The 14965-nt window shown below is 37.2% G+C and overlaps 1 protein-coding gene and 1 long non-coding RNA gene across 2 annotated transcripts; both read right to left on the reverse strand.

Annotated features, from left to right (window-relative positions):
* Window positions 1-4324: 4324 nt before the first annotated feature.
* Window positions 4325-14790, reverse strand: ndufc2 (NADH:ubiquinone oxidoreductase subunit C2). Its single transcript, XM_052109728.1, has 3 exons — window positions 14553-14790; window positions 4973-5116; window positions 4325-4767 (listed from the first exon to the last, which is right to left on the reverse strand). The coding sequence occupies exons 1-3, from the start codon at window positions 14689-14691 to the stop codon at window positions 4718-4720; spliced, it is 333 nt and encodes a 110-aa protein (XP_051965688.1). The 5' UTR covers window positions 14692-14790; the 3' UTR covers window positions 4325-4717.
* Window positions 5145-11428, reverse strand: LOC127631563 (uncharacterized). Its single transcript, XR_007969000.1, has 3 exons — window positions 9304-11428; window positions 6701-7832; window positions 5145-6573 (listed from the first exon to the last, which is right to left on the reverse strand). It is a non-coding gene; the product is annotated as an uncharacterized LOC127631563 (long non-coding RNA).
* Window positions 14791-14965: the final 175 nt, after the last annotated feature.

The raw sequence follows: 14965 nt of genomic DNA on the forward strand, positions 1-14965 counted from the left end.
GTAACAAAATAAACCCATGCAATGTGACATCTCTGACAGCTTTACCATGGTAAATGACACATAGATTCACCATGTTCACAGGATAAACTTGATTTGATGTATTGTTGATTTAATTCACTTGACTCTTTATAGGTGCAGTGCAATTTGTGTTCAAGGTGGGAACACTTAACTTGCACCCCTGATGTCATGACTGCAGAGGAGCTGCCAATAGAATATAATTGCACCCATTGTGTAGTGTTTATACATACATACACACACATATATATATATATATAATTTCTTTTTTTTAGCTGATCTGTTGTTTCACTTCTTGATTATCGGGTTGCTCTTTGTTACGTCCCTGGACGTTTGTTTGTTTTTTAGTGATTAACATGTTTTTTATAGATTAATCTATTAAACAAGAACAGCAAAACATTAACAAACAGAATCAAAATGTAACCCTCACTACTCCAAATCCCCAACCCCTCTCCAACAACACCCCAGTGGTCACATAATTATAGACACAAAAAACAAAACAAATATGATAAATCACGCACATCCACTACACCTCTCTCTCCTCTGTCCCTCCCTGAGAGCCCTCCAAAATAAAGACATTATTTGCCCCATTTCTCCACAAACATGTCTAAACTCCCCAGACTTCTGGATGCCCCTTCCTCAAAAGCTGCCAGCCTGGTCATCTCCGAACACCACTCCTTAAATGGGGGTTCAGCAGCCGACTTCCAACCCATAAAAATGATCTGTCTGGCACTCATAATACTAGTTAGGACCAAGTTTTTATGTGCTTATTCTCCAAATGAATGACCACCCCATCTCCTAAAATACAGAGTCTGGGGCAAAATATAATTTGAAAGCAGTGCCCAATAACTCACACATAAAACTCTGAATCCTCAACCAAAATGTTTAGATCCCCAAAAGACATTGGTTGTGTCTGCATCTTCTGATTGACATCGCCAGCAGGTGGTGTGTCTTTAAGACCAAACCTATGCAATCTAGAGGGGGTCCAATACACTTGCATAAGGCGAACCCTTGCATCTCTAGATGTAGACCTGATGTTTTTTAGAATCCTAGCCCACACTACCTCCTCCAATACCAAGTTCAGATCTTTCTCCCATAATCTCTTGAGAGAAGCTGAAGCTCCGTCCTCCAGACTCTGAATTAGCAGGGAGTAATCACTGATGCCTCATGACGTTTTCCAAAAGCAGTTATAACCTCTCCCAGAGTATCTTATGCTTTAGGGGGGTGTAAACTACTCCCAAAAACAGTAAAGAGCAGGTTGCCCAGCTTTAAATACTTTGATCAACTAACACAGGAAAATTTGCCCAAGCTCAAGAAAGTCAAAACGAATTTGCACCGGGAGACAAAGTGCTTGTATTACTCCCAATGTCGAGCTCTAAATTACACTGGTAATTGATCGACATATTACAGTGTGGCATGGCGGAGGGCGGGGCCGGGTTGTGATAATACACACCCAGTCCCTTATCAGGCTCATCAAGCCTCCGAGAGGGATAAAGACTGACTGCGGAGTGTTGTGCGGGAGAGAGAGATAGTTTACGGACATGTCTGTCATGTGTGTGTTTGTGTCTTTTTGAGTTTTTCATTAAAACTATTATTTATATTGTAAAGCCGGTTCTCGCCTCCTCCTTTCCATTGACTGCTTTACATACAGCAACAACTTTCAGCAGCATCACAGACATGCTCGCCAGTTGCCACTGGATTTCTCCTGCCGCACCGTCCAAACCGAGTCCCTGGTCTACCGGCCAGTCCGAGACACCAGCTTGAGCACATAAGTGTTCATAAATATCTCCAGAGCCCGAGGACTTTGAATTCTTTGCCATGTTGACTTCAAAGAACAGATATGTAGTAGGGTGTATCGAATCTCACCAGTTTATGTCATAAAAGTAATTAAAAACTAGCAAATTGTGCAGAGCTCAATGTTTACACGTCCAGCAACCACTGTATCTCAAGCTAACAAGACATGCTACCCCTGTTTTTACATCATTTATTAAGTTTTTATATTTTTATATATATATATATATATATATATATATATATATATATATATATATATATATATATAAATAGTAGCTCATTCTGAGAAAGAAGCACATTTTGTTAGACAACATGACAGCTTGAACTACCGGTAGCACATCCTGAGGGGGTAGGAGATATTGTCAGAACACCGGCACCCCCGCCCCACTCGAAAGATACATGGGGCGCAAAAATAATTCTTCTAAAGGTCAACACCACCAATACACCCCCATTACCCCGCTCGACAGATACATGGGGCGCTAAATTTTGATTCACATACACACACTAAAATGGGTTGTTGCGCCCCTGTATAAACATGTTACACATAAACCTATCTAACTTATATACTTTACATCGCCTATACTTTATTATTTGTTACCGCACATCTTCACCCTGCGTGCTGAGAACGAGACACAAAAACCTGCATTTATACAAAGAATCCCTAATATTTACTTTAAATCCCCATTAGTTTTGTAATAAAATGTGATTAGAATTTGAAGTGTTATTAATACAGTAGGAGAGATTGGTGCACAAACTAACACTTTTTGGTAAAAGACTTCTGTGCTCATATTAAAGAATTACATTTGTTAATTTAATTTAAATTCTGGTTTATGGATTAATAAAAATGGTGACATGGTGATATGTAGACAACATTATGTCAAGACATCAAAGATGCTAAATTGTGAACAGATTTTTAAATATCGATTGGTGTTCCCATGGCGATTTACTAAATGAATGGTAAAAATAGGCAAACAGGAAGTGTCTCGAATCTTATGTGTACATTGTGTGATTTAGATTAAAATTGAGTTATGTTTTTTTTCTTGGGGCTAATCAGGTGGATGTGGCTATTGTTGGTCATGGTCATAGTGCCACCAACTGGCAGCAGGAAGTGTGGCACTTAAAACAGACAACAAAAGTTCTCTTACATTTACCCAAATTGCTTAAATTGTTTAAACATTGCTAATGGAAAGTTGTAGTAAAACTGGAATGATGGCATATATCCAATTCTCATTGTATGATTAGGGTCCAAGTTTACATTAATGTTGAGTTGTTGCTGTATCCATCATGCTTTGTTTTCTTAAAGTCACCATGTGGAAATGGACCCATGGTGCTTGGGCCTGTCATCACTGCTTGCTGCTATATTTTTTCTTCTTATTATTATTATTATTTCTTTTCCCAAATGAAATTTTTGAGGGCCTAAACATACCCGAAAACCCATGAAACTTTGCACACGCATCAGAAGTGGCAAAAATGTACATATGATATGTGTAACATGCCACCTACAAAAAAGTCTCTTCAGGAAGTAAACCATTTAGATTTTTCTCTTACATTTTTGCTCAGGTTCTGCCATTTCCAGGCCTCGTACTTTAACAAACTCCTCCTAGAGATTTAACATCATATTTGGTCAGACTAATCTAAAGACCTCGGCGATGCTAAATTGCAAAGCTTTTGAGTTTTCACTGCACGGCGTGGCTGTGACGGTCTGACAAATTTGATGTTTTGCCAAGAAACAGGTAATTGTTATAACTCATACATACAATGTCCAATCTGCTCCAAACTTCACATTTGATAATAGTCTCTGCCTGAATACATCTACATGCCAATATTCAGTTTGTCATAGCGCCACCTACTGCCAACAGCCAATTCCAGGTCTTGACTTGACAAACTCCTCCCAGAGATTTAATCAGATCAACATTATATTTTGTCAGTCTCAATCTAATGGCCTTTGTGATGTTAAATTCCGAAGCTTTTCAGTTTTTGTTGAAGTGCGTGTCTGGGGCAGCCAAAAAAATTAGATATGTAAAGGGTCACATATTTGAGGCCTAAACATGCTTGAAAACTCATGAAACTTTGCACACATCTCAAAAGTGGGGAAAATGTACATCTGATACTGGTTTTAGAATTGCAAAATGGCTTGATAGTGCCACCTACAAAATTTCAAAGCAGCACTCACACTACAGTTCTCCTACACGTAAGAGAATCGATTGGCATATGTAACGTCAACATGTACAACAAGTCTCTTAGATATCCTAAACCCAACAGGAAGTCAGCCATTGTGATTTTTTTTCTTCAATATTTGCTCCGTTTTTGCCATTTCCAGGCCTCGTACTTTAACGAACTCCTAGAGATCTAAATTGCAAGTTTTCTTTGAATGGCGTGTCCGTGGCAGCCTGACAAAGTTTGATGTTTCACCATGAATCAGAAAGTTGTTATTACCCACACATAAAATGTCCAATCTGCTCCAAACTTAACATGTTTTAAAAGAGTACCGGCCTGAACACTTATATATGCCAATATTTAATCAATCATAGCGCCACCTACTGGCAACAGAAAAATTACATGTTTTACACTGTGATACACTCTTAACATCATTTAAGTGCTAAAAAAAAATCAGCAGCCCCAATGTGCACAAGGGCCCGTTCATCGCTGCTTGCAGCTTTCATTTGTTATTGTTACTCTTTTGTAATGTAAACCAACCAACAAACAATGTTTGTAATCACTGTCATACGTTGCAATAAAAAATATTATTTGTGTAAAAATGATCAATATGAAGAAATCTGATTTCCTTTAAATAGTTTAATGAAACATGGACAAAACTCAAAAAAATCTATATAATAGTATTTATAACAGTTTTTGTAAAGCCTTTTGGAAATACAGTCTTCATTTTTCTTGTGACGACTAAATCCATTCAACGGATCGGATGAAACGGCTCCACTATTTCAGCAAATGTCTTCCTTTCTGGTTTACAAAATCAAAATGGACAAAGTTAGGAAACATACTTCATTCCACTTATTTAAAAACCAATACACAAAGTGACACATAAGAATTGGGCTAACATACATTTTATTATTATTTGGGCTAACAATCATATTTTAAGATAACATGAAGAAAACATCATTACAGAAAGTAACGTTACCGAGACTGGATTTCCATCTGTCTTTACCTTTCTCCTGCAACTCATCAGGGTGCAGCCGGATGTACTCATTCATGTCCCTGTCCAGCCTGGCATATGTGTAATTCTCATATTTTGTTAGCTGGTAGCCAATGAACCATCCAATGGTCGCAAACAGTGCTTGGCGGTGAACACCTGTAAAATAAACAGCAGCAACTCATGAAACTGTACAAGTTGCATGCTTGCTGTTTTAGTGTACGATACATGTTATACAGTTTTCATGTTGTTTATTTGTATTATTTACATAGGCTTTTTTTGTTATTAACATATTTTATTTATTCCAACAAAGACAAGAATAGACTTAAACTGAATTATACATACGGAATAAACTCATAACGCTTTATAACACACACCCCCAAAAGCCTTCACAGTGCTTAAACACAAAACAACACCATACACACATATAAATAGAAATGCTTAAGTACATACAAATTTCAGTACAAGTCATCAGTAGAAAAGAAGCCATTTGTTTTTGCAAAATTTTCTAAACTTTTATCTGGACCAGTCTCTCTCTCTCTCTCTCTCTCTCATCCTCACTGCCGTCAGCGCTCACTCTCCCCTGCGTTCTGTTACATGCACCTGCATATCATTAGCGGCTAATCAAGGACAATACCCCGCTTTTCATACACACACTTTGTCTGTTTTCATCGATAGCATCTCTGAGACTCCAGACTTTTCTACCATGTCAAACATACCTCAGACATGCAAACTCACAAGAGGTGAAAAAGGTGACATGTTTCCGAATGAAAACACTGTAGGGGGGTCTGGGGGCATCCTCCCCATAATAAAATGTTTGTGATTTTAACAGGTAAACGAAGCATTCTGGTGCACTCTGACAAGAAAATAAAGGAAAAAGACAACATCTGCTTCAAGTAAAAAAATAATCAGTCTTTTGGCTTGCACAAGTCTTTCAAGTGGCCGTTTTCGCTGCTTAGCAATGTGCCTCTTGCAACATTTTCTTTCCTCTTCAAGCCTTTTCTCTGCAGCACTTCTAGAAGGCTGGCAGTCAAGCTCCATCCTCCTCTCTCGGACTCTGAGCAACTTCTTTTTTCGTTGGGCCTTGTCTCTTGTTCCTGCCGAATTGATTTAGCTGCGCAGCCTTCTGTCAACAGCCCCAAACTTAACATCATCCCAACTGAACATCTCTATGACACTCTGCTTCCTGGACAGCAAAGTGTATTTCACAGTCTGGATGGCACAAAATGTAGCTATGTTCATGCTGGTGCTTCTGGGTTCTATGATGTCATTCATCAGATTGAAAGATGATTCCACCAACGGACCATGGAAGATGGACATGGCAGATTTACAGCTTGGCACAGTCATGGATATTTTCCTGTATCAAAGACAGAGACCCACCATGTCACAACATCATCTCCCTCTTTGAAAGTGAGCAGGGTCTGGTCCACACTATACTTAAGAATCTCCTGGTGAGTGTCAGCATCGGGTGGCAGCATGTGACTTAACATTTGTGTGAGCTTCTTTAGTTCAAACCCAGTCTGAGAGTGCCCTTTCACAATCCATGGCAGACATATTTGCACAAACACTGCAGGGTCTTGCTCTGCGCAAAGGCAGTTTTTTGCAGGTGTAGCCCACTAGAAAATGTATGGAAATAAATATATTATATTATTATTATATAATAAAATATGAAAACTTAATCTATTATAAATGCATATAGTTATTATGAACCAATTAAAACATTAGTTCAAGAGTTGATCCCACCTTGATTGATAGGTGACAGCAGAATGTTCTCTGCCATGCAGACAGCACACAGTCAGCCTGTTAGCGGCCTATGCGAGGAGTAAAACAGATACATTAACATAAAAAGCATTTAAATATAATTGCATATGTTATCTAAACACTTTGAAGAGTACGTTGAGAACTGCACCGCTGCCAGAGAGCATTGAGGGATTTGAGGGTGTTTTATCCGACTTGAAACTTGGTCAGGTTTTTTTTTATTCTTTGGAAAGATTTGGAGTTTGATGGCGAGCCACCCAACTAGAACTACAGAATCTTAGAGGATGGTATTTTATTTTATTTTATTTTACATTCATGGACTAAAGAGCATGATCTTTGTAAAGAAGCACTTTTTAATATTGTATTTTATTTTCATTGTATACATTGTAGTGTGAGTGTATGTCTATGTGTGGCCCTGCGATGGACTGGCGACCTGTCCAGGGTGTCCCCCGCCTTTCGCCCAATGTTAGCTGGGATAGGCTCCAGCCCCCCGCGACCCTGTACACAGGATAAGCGGTTGACGATGGATGGATGGATGTATACATTGTATAGAAATCTTAGGCTTCTTAGAGGGTGCACCCTAGGGTTTTACATTTATGCTGTTATACTATTCATGCCTACACATATAAATATTTTCATTCTTTACCTTAATAATTGTGTCGTTACTGTTATTGTTTCAGTCCACTACCTCCTACTTATCTAAATCTTCTGAAACCTAGTCTAGATAGAATAACCTATATAGTATATATTTAATAAATGCTACACAGGTATTTGGCACATGTATTCTTGTTGAACCTGGAGACTTGAAGGAATGGCTTCAGCAGCTGAAACAGTGATCATCAACAATAAGCACACACACACTACTGTACATATAATCATACAAACCCAGCAGAGGCTCCAAATTAATCATTCTATTTACTCACAGGGTGTTGTGGATGTGCCACTCTGAATCGATTAGCATCCCACAATCATCTCTTTCACAGGTAGCAGTTTACCATCAAAGTCCAGCGTAGCCAGAGCTTTGGGTATTGGGTTCAGACTGAACAAAGCAGGCAAGAATTTATTTAAAAACTTGCAGCTATTTGTCGTACAGTTTATGGACAAGTGTCTGACTGCCCTGTGAGGAAAATAACATGAAGTTATGGTTTAATGTACAAAAATGCACACAAGGAATACATAATAATTATAACTCAAGACTTCAGAAAGGTAAGTAATAAGATTCACTTAGCACCATCTCAATTTGAAAAAGCATAAAAGAACATGTCTAAGGACCTGTAGACACCCTGTGCTCAAAGAAAGTGTTCTCCGTAATTATTAGAAATGAGATTGCTTTAATTTATTTTCTGGAGCCCACCACCACAGAATGGTAAAATGTTTATCATTATAATCCAATTGTCATAATTTGGGATTTTAAAACATATCAACTGGCTTCAGGGCTCCTTTTTCATCATCATAACAGTTTGTTAACCCTCTGGGGTCTGAGGGTTTTTTGGGCCCAGGAGAAGTTTTGACATGCCTTGATAATTTGTGCTTTTTTCAGTTGCTTAAAAACACATTCATGGCTAAAGTCTGATAACACTGTATTCAGCACAAACTGGGCTACAATAATATGTGAGCAACATGTGGGTACATGTTTTTATTTTTGAGAAAATAACGTTCATGCATGGTTTTTGAAAAAACAAATTTTAAGGCCATATAACACATACTAAACATTTGTCCACAAGCCTTTTGAGAACAGGATCTTATAGCCTAGAGTTTATGCTACAAAATGATGTGAAAACCATCCTGATCACTCATTCATACAAAAAATATAGCAATTTAACTTTTTTAATACACTTTTAGTGTTAGACGGTCATATGCGAGGAGGCGTGCACTATCATGAATATTGATTGTAATTCACACCTGAGGATACAAAGACCCCTCCCCTGGGCCCATCAATGAGGAATGTGACAGAAAGAGAATGAATGTAAGGAGACAATGATCAAAATCAAAATAATTAATCTGACTATATATTTTCTTTACATAAAGACTATAATTAATTTTAGACCTACACTAACATTTAAAAGAAGTCTCTTCTGCTCACCAAGACAGCAAAACACAGTAAAAACAGTGATATTGTGAACTATTTTTACAATTTAAAAGAACAGTTTTCTATTTGAATATATTGTAAAATGCAATTTGTGATCAAAGCTGAATTTTCAGCATCATTCTGCAGTCTTCAGTGTTACATAATCCTTCAGAAATCATTAGAATATGCTGATTTTCTAATATGGGCATATTTAAAGTGCATTTTACTCATTTAACCTGAACACATATTTGCAAGCACAAGCTTTGTTGATGATAAAGAGGCAGCATAAACTCTAGGTAAAATCTAAACATTCATATTTTTATATCATATTTATATCATACAGCATACAATTTAAATGCTTGCTTTAGCGGAAACAGCATTTAAAATGTAACTAAAACTTGCCTATTAGGACATATTTCAAATTTCATTACTCTGATTCCTGGCTGACAAGTCCCACTAGTAAAATATGTACATGTTTATATAAAATAGCATGTCAACTAATGAAAACTAAATGACTTACTCATCCGAAATTGTATCCTTGGCTGGATCAAGTCTCTCTTCAAAATACGAATGTTCATCGGAGTCCCACCCTTCTTCTGAGGAAAATTTTAACTCTTCGTCACTATCCAGGAGTTTTCTCACTTATGTATCGTGCGATCTTCCAAATGTGCAGAAAAGTGAATGAACTTTGTTTTTAAGACACAGTAGGGGGCGTTCACCATTTGCATTGATCGCCTCAGCACATTACCGTATGAATAGCGCTGTCTGCCCTTGGGTGTGATCACATTAGGGATAATTAGTTGAGCCAGGAGAAATTGTACATCGCTTTGTTTCATACCAATTACATTGCAGGAGAATATTTGTTTTAAATATTTGTTTGAATTGTTTTATTTAAAAGTAGACAGTTTAAGCTTTCTTTAGACATATGTTTCATGTTTTTGTGATAAGTATTTGCAGAGTTTCAGTTCATTTTTGTGAAATGTTTCAGATATATGCTCATGAACCCAGACACCGCTGACAGCTCACCCTATTTTTTTTTCTTTATTTTACAAAAGCACAAGATTTTTTTGTTATCGTGAGTGTACACAAATAAAAGTAGACCCTTTATAGTTTCTAATGATTACACTGATACATCTGTATGCCCCAAAATGACAGAGAATTTTATGTTGTTTCCGCTGTAATGACGAAAAAATCCAGCAGGACGTGCAGGCGTGTCCGTCGACCCAGAGGGTTAAGGCTGACCCCAACCTCCAACATTCTCTTCTAACATCCCCTGCCATCGTTACAAGTCAGAAAAACTACATTTCCATGTCATGCCATAAAGGCTTTGTGACTACCATGGTACACTACCAGTCTTGTCAGTTGTGATGGCAATGCTTTTGATTAGATGAAGGATTAGATGCCCATCAGAAGGGAAACTGTTCCTTTTTGATTGCAATTCCTCCTCTTCTGATTATTTGTGAAAAAAATAAATTCCGCATTTTCACTTTGTCGATAACAAAATAGCGCAAAAGGTGGTTGGAAACTAATGGTAAGATTTGCTGCCTTCTGCCTGTTTCCATTCAAATGGCCTTTTATCGATAAAATGGGTGTGCATGATGATGTCATGCCTTAAAAAAACAAATCTGCTCTGAAGCCGTTTCCATTCAGAAATGTGTTTATTGCCAATTCGCCTCCCTGATGTCCCTAATTTTTTTCCTCTGAAGTTTTGGTAAAATGGGGAGAGTATTGATTCATTAAAATTAGCCAGTTTACTATCATTTTAATTTCGCAAATAAAAGAAATCAGAAGAGGAGGAATTGCAATCAAAAGGGAACAGTTGCCCTTCTGATAAGACTGTAATATTGGTCAAGATGTCGCAGCTATCGCAGGTTGGCACCGGTTCCGACCTGAAAGCGGATCGTCATGGCCTTGTTCAAGCTGGCAACCTGCACCAAGTAGGGGCAGAAATCTTCTGTCTCAGTATAAGGACCATCAATCGATGTGTATATGCGGTGTGCACAGCTATTAAAGAAAAAAACATTATGCGGTGTAATATCAGGCTTTACATATGATACATTCCTGATATTCAATATTTTGAACAATCATCTAATCAAAAGCATGTCCAGCATATTTCTCCAGCAACTTTTAATGACCAACTGAACTTGATGATCATCTAAAATGTATTTTAGCTTCAAAATGCTAATTTATAGTTTCTGAAGAAGCCGTAAATGCAATCTGAGGTAAAGAGGGTTAGATTAAAATATTTAAACGTTTAAAAATTTTCAAAAGCTCGTTTTCTGATAGTGAACTAAGCATTGGAAAAAATAGTTCTGATAAGATTATAGTCTTGTGCAGAAAATTCCGAGAACGTCATTCAGCCGACTTTATTCATTTACAGAACAGGGTAAGGCTAATTTAATTTTGAGAAAAGGCATATATAGGTCTTAAAAAAAAAAAAAAACATTTTTTAAATGTAATGCTTTTTTCATTTGGTAATATTTTTTTTTCATTTAATGCTTTTTTCGTTTGGTACTTTATTTTATTTAATACATGCATTTGTATTGTAATGCATTTAATACATTACATTCATGCATTTTTTCAAAAGTAGAAATTTGTGTTGGCACTCCTGTTAGTGTCACTTTGCAGATCGGCTCTATATGCCGTCATGATTAACACAGGCTAACTACATTTTTGCGTTAATGCCAATTTTATTGACAAAGTGTTTCCAAACCATTTTTTTCATGACATCTGATGTAGCGTGTTACGTCCAGAGGGACGTATATTATATAATTGTGTTAGTGATATGTTTAATGTGGTTTATTGTGTGTTGTGTCTCCCTATGTATTTCCTTGTCCCTTTCGCTCTCCATTTAAGCAGGATAATGAGGCCCACTTGTTGCTCATCACCCATGATTGGCTCAGCCCAGGAATGGAGACTATAAGAGGCACAACTCTCTTCACCAGGGAGAGAGAGACACACAGAGAATAATTTCTCCTGCACTTGTAATTCTATCTCTTGGTCCCAGCTTTTCAATTGTTGTGTGCTAACATGAGTAAGACAACAGTCTTGTCAGTTGAACACCGGTTACATATGATGAATATAATGTGGGCTTGCATTAATTCTCTGTGTGTAATTTGTATTTTTGCAGTGCAGGCCTGAATACGGCCCAGCTCACGGGCATAATTTCTAAAGTGATCAATTGGAATTGACGAGGAGCAGGGCTGGACTGGTAATCTGGCATCCAGGCATTTTCCCGGTGGACCGACGCACATTGGGGCTGATCAGGTTGGAATGGCCATCAGGAGAACCGAGCGGGCCGCTGTGTCGGCCACGATAAGCTAAAATGAGCCGCAGCGTTAGCGAACACTTCCCCCCAGCAAATTTTGTGCCAGTTGCTATGTAAAATCCCAGGCCAATTTCTCTTCCCAGTCCAGCCCTGACAATGAGAACATGGATATTGTAGAAGTTAAACAAGGTAAGTTTGCAGTTTGGATTTCAATAATCATCCCACTAAATTGGTTTGAAACAGGAGGAAAAGCTGTATGAGGAGGCAGTTGTCAGCCTGGCTTCACTGAAGAGCTGTTTTTTTTTAACAGGTAAAAGAATAGACAACATTAGCAGAGTAAAAAATATTATACTATCCGTTTTTATTTGCAATGAAGATACTTTTGCAAACATGCAGTGGAACTTTTTACAAGTCTTAATAGCACTGCGTTTCAGATAGTTATAACTTTTAATATTAATAGAAAAGCTGACCCAAAAATGCTAATTCTGTCATCATACACTCAGCCTCATGTCCTTCCAAATCCATGTGACTTTCTTTTGCAGAACCCCAAAAATGTATTTTGTATTCCATATAAGGAAAGTAAATTTTGAGCAAAATAGCTTGTTTTGGTCACCATCAACTTTCATTATATGGACAAAAACATTCTTTGAAATGTCATCTTTTGTGTTCCACAGAAAAAGTCATACAGGTTTGGAAGGACATGAGGTTGAGTAAATAGCGGTGCGTAAGGTCTTACGTAAGTTGGGGTATAAAGTTCACACTAAGGGCTTAGTAACTACTAGTTAGTTTGTAACTAAGACGGTGCTTAATTTGGTTGCACCACCTGTTCTTAAGGCAAGTTTTAACTAGTAAGTCGTAAACTCTACGTAAAGTGATGCGTGGTCGCATAATATGACGTTTACCTGCATTGATCCAATAAGCACAAGATACAGCCACCAATATAGCCAGGGGGAGCAGCTATTAATTCAAACATAGGAAATATATGTAGTCTTAGTAACAAAAATAAGGATGATTTATAAAAAGAAAGAAACATTCAAATAAATAAACGCTAGGAAATTATAACATTAAGGGAAGAATTCAGTCTTTGTTCACATATTTACCTCAGTTGGGAAGTGTTTTAGGGTATCATATATTTTTTTTTGTGCTTTAGGACTTTATATTTTATAAATATACTCTAGGATTTTATAAACATTTTAAATTCATTTAAAAAATTGACAAATTTGGGAGATGATTTCACAATTCTACATTTGTGAATGAAAAATTTAGCTAGACATACAATTGTATTACTACAGAGCTCATCACCCTTGCTTTGCAATATCAATCAAAATGTTATGTCGTCTCTGGAGATAGAGGTTGGGAATGAACACGTCTGTTGCTTAACCCATTTATATATATCACACCAAAATGTCTGTATCACATCAAATGAGAAAAATACATGGTCCGCAGTTGCGACATCATTTTCACAGAATGTACGTGTTATCACCTATACCAAAGCGAAGTCTAAGTAATTCTTTAGAGGGGTAAATGTTGTTCATTACTTTTGAAGTGTGTTTCTTTCACTTTTGGGGGGGGGGGGGGCAAATCAGTGTATCAGTTAGATACGTTGTTCTTAGTTTAGTAATTGAATCTTTATCAAATTTTTGTAGGATGTTATTTTTATTTTGCCTTTTCAGGGTAAAGATATTCAGTAAAACAATTTCTAATAAAGTGATTAGTGCATTTTCTATCCAGAACAAAGATCCCTTGAATTGATAGTGGGGCCAATTGTGGTTGTATTGGATGATATGCCAAAATATTTCTTGTTAGAAAGAGCACTACCCCAAGAATTTGTCTATGTAATTTAGTAAAGTCTGATTTTAAGGGTTTGAAATGATATTTGATGCAACATTTTTCATAATTTTAACAATGTCCATCGGTATCCATTAAGTCGGCTATGGACCATATATTTCTCCCATACCAATCTTAAAAGAACAGAGATCTGTTGCGGTGCAAAACATATCTGTTGTTCTATGAGCAATCCAGTTATATATATAGATCAGTGCTATTGATGGCTATGGAGGCTTTCCTTCATTTGACTACCATAAGTAACATAATATAATTATCATATGACAATAGCCTGCTTCCCTACCAAGTGCAGTTTACATTTCAAGTTCAAGGAAATCCACTGTTAAAAAGACACTTTTTTTTTTTTTTTTTTAAGTTCAATAAATGCATGTTTTCAAAATCAATGAGTTGTGTTAAATGATCGCAATTATGATTTTTGCCATTTTTCATCGAGTAGCCCTACTTTTAAGTACCATGTAAATACCATGGTACCTATATATGTTACTCACTCAGTAACATAGTTTATCAAGGAACCATGTTATTCACTATAAATTATAAGACCCACGTTGTAAGGGCTGCAAGGCAAATCAGTCAAGGAAACATTAGTTTATCATTATGTGTTAATGTTACAAATGTTATTTACTTTTGAAAGAATACTGGTCTAGTGAAGCTCTCACCTGCTTTGAATGCAGGCCTGCGGTTTAAGCTGTTGTGCAGCATCGCCGTAGCCCAGCCGCAGAGCCCGAGCCACACTGAATTTCTGTTTATAATTTCTGGTGGTGGCAGAACTTTCGATTCATCAGGCAGAAGCCCCATGTTTACAGATAAAAAGCTCTTCCAAAGTTGGGACAATCCAGTCAGTTAACTTTTCATCGAACCTCCTGAACCCAAGGGTAATGTTTAACCGGAAATACAAACAACTCCGTAGGGGAACAAATGAAACGCATCTAAACGTTCCGGAGAGCAATGACTGGGTTCGTGACGTGAAAGGGATACCTTCTAGACAAGATCTCGCGTATGTGCTTTCTATTATTTATTATTTTTTATTCTATTCATTTTTTTGCAAGAAACATACAGACATAAATGTGTA

Source organism: Xyrauchen texanus, chromosome 38, assembly GCF_025860055.1.
Source record: "Xyrauchen texanus isolate HMW12.3.18 chromosome 38, RBS_HiC_50CHRs, whole genome shotgun sequence".
NCBI classification, from domain to species: Eukaryota; Metazoa; Chordata; class Actinopteri; order Cypriniformes; family Catostomidae; genus Xyrauchen; species Xyrauchen texanus.